The following is a 9,370-nucleotide window of genomic DNA, read 5'->3' as shown; positions in this document are numbered from 1 at the left end:
TAACTTAAATAAAAAGTGCTCTTCAAATCAACAAAATTAAATAAGACAAAATAACATAAAATAAGAATAATTAAACTAATAAAATAAATAACTTACAAGTATACTTTAAACCAAATTAATTTAATTGAATATTTAATTAAAACAAACTCTTTTTGAGACGACTTTCGAATAATCATAAAATATACTAATTATATACATAATTATGCAAAACATATATATTATCTAAAAATTATAAAAAGTAATAAAACTACCTTAAAATAACTTGAAGAGTATTTGAATTTTGTAAGGTCAATTATTTAAATCGTTTGAAAACTAAGAAGCTCGGATATTAATTATTATCGGGGAGGGTCAAAATTGGGTGTCAACAACACCTGATATATATTCAACATTGTTGCACTTGATGTATATCTAATGATGTATTTGTGTTGTTAATTAAAGTTTGGCGTAATTCTTCCATTTTGATTGGGTCGTTCCTATATTTAGATCTATTCTCGGCATGAATGTTGGCAGATGAAGAGTCTTTTCCTGCAAGGAGAAATTCATGAGTGAAAATAAACAAATAAAAGTTGTTTAATTTAGTACAACATTATTAATGTGTAGTACCTTTAACAAGAATCATCCGATTTCGAGAATGGTCAGCCACTAAAGTGTTTGAGAAACAACAAAATTAAAAAATACAAAACCTAATTTGTTAAACTTTTTAAAATTGAATTTCAGAATATTATGAACTTTAACTCAAATACAAAATCAAAATAAATAGGAATAATAAAACAATAAAAACAAACATATATGTATAATACTGATTTGAACATGCAAATATGTATTGAGAGGATGAAGGAAGAAAGAGGGTTGGGTGGGGGCAATGGCAGATGGAAGAAAGAGGGAGAAGGAAAGAGGGCAGTGGACGGTGTGGGGAGGTTTGATTTGTGAATGGACCACTAATTAAAGACGAGAGGGTGTTGCTCAGATGGTAAGCACCCCTCACTTCCAACCCGAAGGTTGCGAGTTCCAGTCACCAAGGAAGCAAAAGGGGTGGGAGCTCCTAGGGAAGGGTAAAAAAAAAATATTATAAAAAAAAGGACTACTAATTAAGGAGTTTAAATTTAAGATAATTATTTAATATCATATTTAAGGGATTTGTGTATCTAATTAAATCTTTTAAAATATATGATATAAGTATTAAAAGTGATAGTATGTGCAATTTTTTAAACTAGAAGTAAATATAGTATATATGGTAGTGATGTATGTGCAGTTGGGTAGTTTTTCCGTTTTTGGAGTAAAATTAAAGTAACCCGTTTTAACCTTATGTACCTTCCATTTCCTTTAATAAAATTGAGCCTCTCCTATTCCATTTCACTAAAATTTATTGACATGAATTTATTTATTTATTTATTTTTTAAAAAAAATATCATTTAAATTTTTAATGACCTGTTTCACTTAACTCAATCCGTTAAAAATATAATAGTGATCCTTTATGAAAATAATTTATGGAAAAAAAGTCTTAAAGGGTCACCACTCTTAGTCATATAAGTCAATTCAAAGAAAAGTAATGCTGAATGTTGTTGTTATTTTTTTAATTCAGTTGGATACATTTTCTTTTATAGAAGCAGTAGGAACAATTAGAACCATATCATATTTCTCTTTATCACTAATGCGTCTCTATTATATTTTTTTTAGGAGGTCGAGTTAAATAGGGTGGACTGTTAAATGATTTAAATGATATTTTTTATTTTTAAAAATGTTTTAAATAAAAATTTCATGTTAAAAAATTAATTAAATAGGTTGAGTGACTTTGTAAGTAAAATATATATAGTTGAGTGAATTTCTGTGAAAAGAGTCCATAGTTGAGTGACTTTTAAACTAAAAGTCAAAGTTGAGTGCCTTTCTATGAAAATAATCCATAATTGAGTGACTTTTGAGTTAAAAATTAAAGTTAAGTGACTTTCTCTGTAAAGAACTCATAGTTAAATGACTATATGAGATATTATCTACCAAAGTTTCCTTGTTTAAATACGTCTCCCGCCTCTATATATTTGAGTCTAAATTTGTTTTGTCTATTCCAAACATAAGTCATGGACTCATCAAAACAAAATCTGAATCAAGTCATAAATTCAATCGACAAAACCTTAGAAATTCTTCATCAATTTTCTTTTTTCGACATCAATGTTGCTTCTCATCTGAATAATGTTGTGTTTGAGCTTGATAATATAGAGAACTTATGAGAAAAATGTCATAATATTAAAGTGCCAATGGAAGTTGTCAACTTAATTGATGATGGAAAGAATCCAGATGAATTTACAAGGATGTATTCAATAATTGTATTGCCAAAAATCAAATTACTAAAGGAAAAATAGATGCATTCAAGGGTTTAAGAGGGCATCAATTGGATGATCTCGAACAAGCTTTTTCTGTCGAAGTGAAAGATTACAAGGCAGAAACAGATTTATAATTTTTGAAGATGGTGGATGCCACTCTATTGTATAATATATGTTTTACGATTGAATAGGAATGATGATTAGTGTAAATCTTTGACTAAATGACAAAAATGTTTGAAATTACACGTGTCATCAAATAATTGATGTATGCAATACATCATAAGCAAGTGTGTTTCACACACTCAGTCTTTTTTTCTATTGGATATTCGATGGTCATATTAAAACATGATTAAATCGAATCGTGCTGGAAAGTCCTCCATTATGTATGCGTATGTTTAATAGATATTCTTCTCAAATTTAAGTGTTTATTTGATTATTGACTAATTTTGAGTGACAATCTTACAAATTATTTCAAGTTTAAAGGGTTATTAATTACATAATGACAACCTTGGCACATATGGTCAATAGTTTGCTCCAAAATATCTTTAGGGGTCGTTTGATCGCGGTATAAAACAAGTTTTATTCATGTATAAAATTAATACGACTTTTGGTTGATGATTTTAAAATCCGTATAATTAATACATGTATAAGTTATAAGGAAATTTGTATATTATTTATGAGGGTAGAAGGTGGAATAATTAATACGTGTATGACTAATACATGTATAAAAAGCTGAAATGACAATACACTACAACAAAAATAACTTTTAGCGGCAATAAATATTGACATTAATAAAGAGTGTTAAAGTCTTTACCGGCATTAGTTAGTGCCATTAGAACCAATGTCGCTAAATGCTTTAGGAACATATATAAAAAGTGTTAATTGACGCTAATGATCATTTTTGATGTAGTGATAATATCCTTATTACTCCCACTTGACTACTTTCTTCTTCTACGTAAACAAAAAAAAAACTTCTAGGATAAACTACTTTATTAGACATACATCACTACCATATATACTAATTTTATCTCTACTTTCAAACAGTTACATATATTACCACTTTTAATATTTTATACCATATAGTATTGAAGATACAATCAATATATGTATCCTTAAAATAAGAATTGATTAATTATCTTTACATTTAAACTCTAAAATTAGCGTTTTAATTTAAAATAAATATCCTTCCTTAAGAGAGTATGAGTTAGAGTAAAACTCTAACTCTTCCTCTTCCCTTGATCAGTCGAAATTTACTGAGAAGAAACACCCTATTCAAATGGATGTTTTATAACTCATGTCAACACACACATCAAATTCTTAGGCTTTGATTTTCTCACTCTCAAATCAATTCCTTACGAATCCACCATTTTTTCTCGTAAGGGGAGAGACCTCTTGCGCGCAGAGACAATGGGTATCTTTGTAAGCAGAGATTTCGAGCCTAATAGATTTATCAGATTTGACATTGACGATGTTACATGTTTCATACCTTGTATACTATGGATCTAACAAGAAACTTCGCGTCACTTCTCCCGTCGGATTTAGGCGCAGTGAGCAACACCGATGAATCAAAAGGTGAAGCAAACACCGTCGTGGTGAGATGCCCTGACCAACCACGAACGTAATCGGAAAGTTTCAATAGGCAAATATTTATCCATGTATTTGACGCATTATTGATGTATCCGATACATTATTGAGGTATAATTATATGTATCTAGTTTTTATCGGTGTATCTTATTAAGTGTGTATGTATGTAATGAATATATTGGAGATTTACGTATTATTTAAAATTTACGCATGTATTTGACACAATTTGTTCTGTCATGTATCCGAGTCTTGTCATATGTATTAGATTTTCTATCATGTATCGTAATATAATCATATATATTTGTTATGTTATTACAATGTATCTAACTATTTTTGTATTTATCTGAGATACATATTTTTTAATATAACGTATGAAATTGATACTTGATACATCAAATTATACATATAAAATATACATGAAATAATATTAAATCGTATAAATAGATACATGAAATTAATATTAGATCATATAAATAGATACATGAAATTAATACTAGATACTTTTATGAATGTACTTGTATCATATTCACGTATCTAAATGTTTATTTTGTTGGATACATTATCTATTGATAGTAGATACATATCAAATTAATGAATTTATTATTTTAAGAGTAATAAAACGAAATTAATCAAATTACATGACCAAGATATACATATTTTTTTTGTCTTTTATTAATAATATTAATGAATTTATTATTTCAAAAAATAATAAAATGAAATTAATTAAACATAGATACATTCCTTGATTTTTGCCTTATATTAAGGGATTTAATTAATTTAAATTTTCAGAATTAATTATCCGTGTATTTTGAAAATTCTCATTAGACCTCTAATTAAGGAAATATGTTACAACCAATTAATTAAAATAAATAAAATATGTATCTCGATTTTAAAATTTGACAAGTATATGTATCTCGCAGATTCAGACTCATATATCCTAAGCATGAAATATGGTAGAGAAAATAATATTTTAAACTATCGAAAATCTTAGTAATTAAGAACTAAACTAGTGGAATTTACGTAGTTTGTCATTTTTTTAACGCCCTCATTTGATAGGAAAAGGTTGATTAGTAGATTCTGACTAGTATTTTTATTTCTTCCTAAAAAACTGCATAAGAAACTGAGATGAAAGAATATCGACAATTGTTCAATAAATTGCATCTTTAGTCGTAGTAGGACTCTCAAATCCAGACATTGACTTTCAAAATTGTTGTCTAAATAAAAATGAACAAAGGAAAAATACAGAGCTAAAGAAGGACAAGGATATAATTGTAAAGGAAAGTTTCTAATACCTGTATAACTAATGCATACATAACTCTATCCAACTATCAAATGATCCCTTACACTCTGTTTGGATCATTGTTACCCATTGTATTGTATTGTATCGTTACTATACCTACAATGTTTGTTTTGATTGTTACTTAAAAATGTATTGTATTGTATTGTTAAATTCTGTTGTTACGTAACAATGAAAACCCCCATTTATAGAACAACCAATTTAGGGTGTGTTTCCATTGTTACTTAATTTCTTTTTTCTAATTATATCTTTACATAATATTTCATAATACTATTTTACCCTTTACCTTATATTATTTAATTCTAGTCAAACCTCCTACCCTAAAATAATTAAGGATATTTTAGTAAATTTATAAATTATAATACAGTCAAATCAAACAATAAAAATATTATTAAACAACAACAAACAATACATTCTAGCCAAACATTGTATCTACCATACAATATAGTACAATAGAGTACAATACAATACATTATGAAACAATGAGTAACAATGATCCAAACAGAGTGTTAGTGTTAAATGTTACCTAATGGAACAAAAATGTTCTTATATTAATAAATTATAGTATATCATTGTTAGAACCACAATCCTTGTTTATTTTCTTTTAAAAATCACTTTAATTAATAAATAAAGTAGAAAATATATTTTATTTCTTCTAAATCTCACTTCAACAATTAAAATAGAATAACTATGTGTAGCTTTTAAATTGATAATATAGGTCATATATATAAGATTATAGTAACTCATTATTAATTTTCTTTCCCATAACGATAAAAAAAATTCCTAATAAAATAGAAAATATTCCTATTTCGTAATCTTTTCCAAATTTAAGTAGACAAGTATTTTCTGATTAGAAAAAGAATGCATCTCAAAAATAATATATATATATATATATATATAGGATATTTTTAACCCAATATAAGTAACGACATAAATATTTTGAGTAAAATTAAGCAAGTCTTTTTTCCATTTCCTTTAAGGATTAGGATTTTAACTCTCCTAGTTCCAACAAAACACGGTCAAATCACCAAAGTTTCCTTATTAAACATCTCTCACCCTCTATATATTTGCCTCTAAATTTTTGTTTTCGTCTATTCTAAACATAAGCCATGGATGCCTCAAAACAAAATCTGAATCAAGTCATAAATTCAGTCGACAAAACTTTAGAAATTCTTCATCAGTTTTCTTCTTTCGATTTTGACGTTGCTTCTCATCTAAATAATTTTGTGTTTGAGCTTGATAATATGGCAAAATTGGGAGAAAAATGCCATAATATTAATGTGCCAATGGAAGTTCTCAACTTAATTGATGACGGAAAGAATCCAGATGAATTTACTAGGAATGTGTTGAATAATTGTATTGCCAAAAATCAAATTACTAAAGGGAAAATAGATATATTCAAGGGTTTAAGAGGACACCTATTGGAGGATCTCGAACAAGCTTTTCTTGAGGAAGTGGAAGATTACAGGCAGAGACGACGGAGTAAATTTTTTTGAAGATGTCATTTTTTTTATTGTATAATATATGTTTTACCATTGAATAGTAGGAAGGATGATGATTAGTATAAATCTTTAAGTAATTGACAAATGTTTGAAATTACACGTTCATTCAATAATTGCCATTGGTATAAGCAATACATCATATGCAATACTCAATTCTTGCTTCTTTTCTTTTTAGATCATTTTAATTAATAAATAAATAATAAAAAAATCATTCTCAATCTCCTTTTAACAATTAAAATAGAATAATCCTATATACCTTTTTCACCAATAATATAGGTCATATATATAAAGATCATGGTAACTCATTATTAATTTTCATTTACATAATGCTAAAAAAATTCCTAATAAAATAGTAAATATTCTTATTTCTTAATCTTTTACAAAGTGAAGTAGACAAGTATTTTCCACACTTTAAAAAAATCATTATTAAAAAAAAATATGTCCAAAAAACAATATATTTATTTGAAAAAAATTTATTCTTAACCCATTAAATAACAATATATAGATTTTTGGATCAAACTATTAACGACAAAAATATTTTAAAACCAATCTATTAACTGAATTCATTATCTTTCAGTTTTACATAATTTTAAAATACTTTAAGCCCTTTTCCATATATTTTTATTATTATTGTATATAAAGTTCAGTTATGACAAAAATAATATTTTAATATTGTTATGGTAAGTAAAATTAAGATTTTTTCTTAAAACCTTATGTACCTTTTCCGTTTCCTTTATGGATTGGGATTTCTCTACTATTCCTAACAAAACACGGCCAAATCACCAAAGTTTCCTTATTTAAACCCATCTCTCACCTCTATATATTTGCCTCTAAATTTTTGTTTTGTCTATTCCAAACATAAACAATGGACTCATCAAAACAAAATCTGAATCAAGTCATATATTCAATCGACAAAACCTTAGAAATTCTTCATCAGCTTTCTTCTTTCGACGTTAACGTTGCTTCTCATCTGAATAATCTTGTGTTTGAGTTTGATAATATGGCCAAATTAGGAGAAAATTGTCATAGTATTAAAGTGCCAATGGAAGTTCTCAACTTAATTGATAATGGAAAGAATCCAGATGAATTTGCTAGGGATCTGTTGAACAATTGTATTGCAAAAAATCAAATTACTAAAGGGAAAGTTGATGCATTCAAGGATTTAAGAGGGCATCTATTGGAGGATCTAGAACACGCTTTTCCTGATGAGGTAGAAGATTACAGACAGAGGCGGATTTAGGATTTTAAAAGATGGCAGATGCCACTATGTTTTTTTATTGTATAATATATGTTTTACTATTGAATAAGAATTATGTCGATTCAGTATAAATTTTTATTTATCCAATTAGGTTTTTTATTCATAAATAGACGAATAAGTATGAAATTACATGTGTCATTCAATAGTTGGTCTATGCAATACATCATAAGCAAGTGTATATCACTCACTTTGCCTTTTTTTTCCTAGCAGGTGTTTGATACGCACATTGCATTCGCGCTGGAAAGTTCCCATGTACGCATGCGTATGTTTATTAGATACACTTCTGTCAAATTTAAGTGTTTATTTGGTCATTGACTAACTTTGAGCAACAATCTTACAAATTATGCCAAGTTTAAAGGGCTATCTAGATATTCAGTGTGTGTTTTATATGTACCAAGAGAAAAAACATGAAGAATATGCACAAACAAGATAAAATAGAAACCCATGATTTGGATAAGCTATCAGATAGTATCATAGATCAAACAGAAAAAGAAGCAGCCTTTAAATTCAAGGACTATGTGAATCATGAAAATTTTCACATAAAGTCTTAATACATTGATAACCTTATTTATATATAAAAATACCAATTTCATGGTTATATTAAAGTAACTGAACTTTACCCGATATAGCATTACTATTACACTTGATTTGAACTATGATCTCCTAAATCAACCTTTTAAAAAATTTGCTTGCTCAGTGACATCTTGAATCAATTGTGTCAAGTTGAGGTAAGAGGAACCCCCTTCCTCCACAGCCCTCTTTGCCTTTTCTCCTAATTCTTTTGCTCTTTTTCTTCTCATTTCACCTTCCATTTCTTCACCCATTACTTCTTCAATCACCTTCTTAATATCATCTTTGCTTACTTGTTTTCCCAATTTTTCTTCCTCCCCAAACATCACTGGACTCTCCGTGCCCGCTTTCACTCCTGTCTTGATTACATTTACTATTAGCCTCTCATTAATGAACTGCTCGGCAAACATTGGCCAAGTGATCATCGCCACGCCAGCAGTTATACCTTCTAGGCTCGAATTCCATCCACAGTGTGTCAAGAATGCACCAACTGAAGGATGAGATAATATTAGTACTTGTGGCGCCCAACCATGGATTAAAAGTCCTTGTCCTTTAACTCTTTCCTCAAAATCTTCTTCCACTAGCCATTTCTCGAACTCATCTGACATGTGTCTAACAACCCAAATGAAGGGTCGTTTCGATGATTGTAGGCCGAGCCCTAGCTCTACCATCTGAGACGTGGAAAGGCGCGATAGGCTTCCAAGACATACAAAGAGTACAGAGGCTTGTTCCCAAGAATCAAGCCAGTTTAGGCACTTGTGCTCATCAATTGAAGCCTTGTTCCCTCTTTCAGCTTTGTCATGTTTCTCTTTGTTACAGAGTGAAACAGGGCCAATGGTCCAAA

At 28.6% G+C, this 9,370-nt stretch overlaps 2 protein-coding genes across 2 annotated transcripts; one reads left to right on the top strand and one right to left on the bottom strand.

The window, feature by feature from the left end:
* The first annotated feature begins 7,434 nt into the window (after window positions 1–7,434).
* LOC102604514 (mediator of RNA polymerase II transcription subunit 10b-like) lies at window positions 7,435–8,028 on the top strand. Its single transcript, XM_006367199.2, has one exon. It carries the CDS (start codon window positions 7,564–7,566, stop codon window positions 7,936–7,938), a length of 375 nt encoding a protein of 124 aa, XP_006367261.1. The 5' UTR covers window positions 7,435–7,563; the 3' UTR covers window positions 7,939–8,028.
* A 588-nt stretch (window positions 8,029–8,616) lies between these two features.
* Window positions 8,617–9,365, bottom strand: LOC102604180 (UDP-glycosyltransferase 73C5-like; the record flags this gene model as incomplete). The annotated part of the gene is made up of 1 exon (XM_006367198.2): window positions 8,617–9,365. A coding segment is annotated over one exon (741 nt), but the record flags the coding sequence as incomplete, so codon positions are not given.
* Window positions 9,366–9,370: the final 5 nt, after the last annotated feature.

The sequence above is a fragment of the Solanum tuberosum genome, unplaced genomic scaffold (assembly GCF_000226075.1).
Source record: "Solanum tuberosum cultivar DM 1-3 516 R44 unplaced genomic scaffold, SolTub_3.0 scf00736, whole genome shotgun sequence".
NCBI classification, from domain to species: domain Eukaryota; kingdom Viridiplantae; phylum Streptophyta; class Magnoliopsida; order Solanales; family Solanaceae; genus Solanum; species Solanum tuberosum.
Note: the sequence above shows the minus strand (reverse complement) of the source record. Positions and strands in the feature narration are given on the sequence as shown.

Bases quoted from the DNA above. Each gene is read 5' to 3' on its own strand.
- LOC102604514 (XM_006367199.2), top strand. From the start codon at position 7,564: ATGGACTCATCAAAACAAAATCTGAATCAAGTCATATATTCAATCGAC.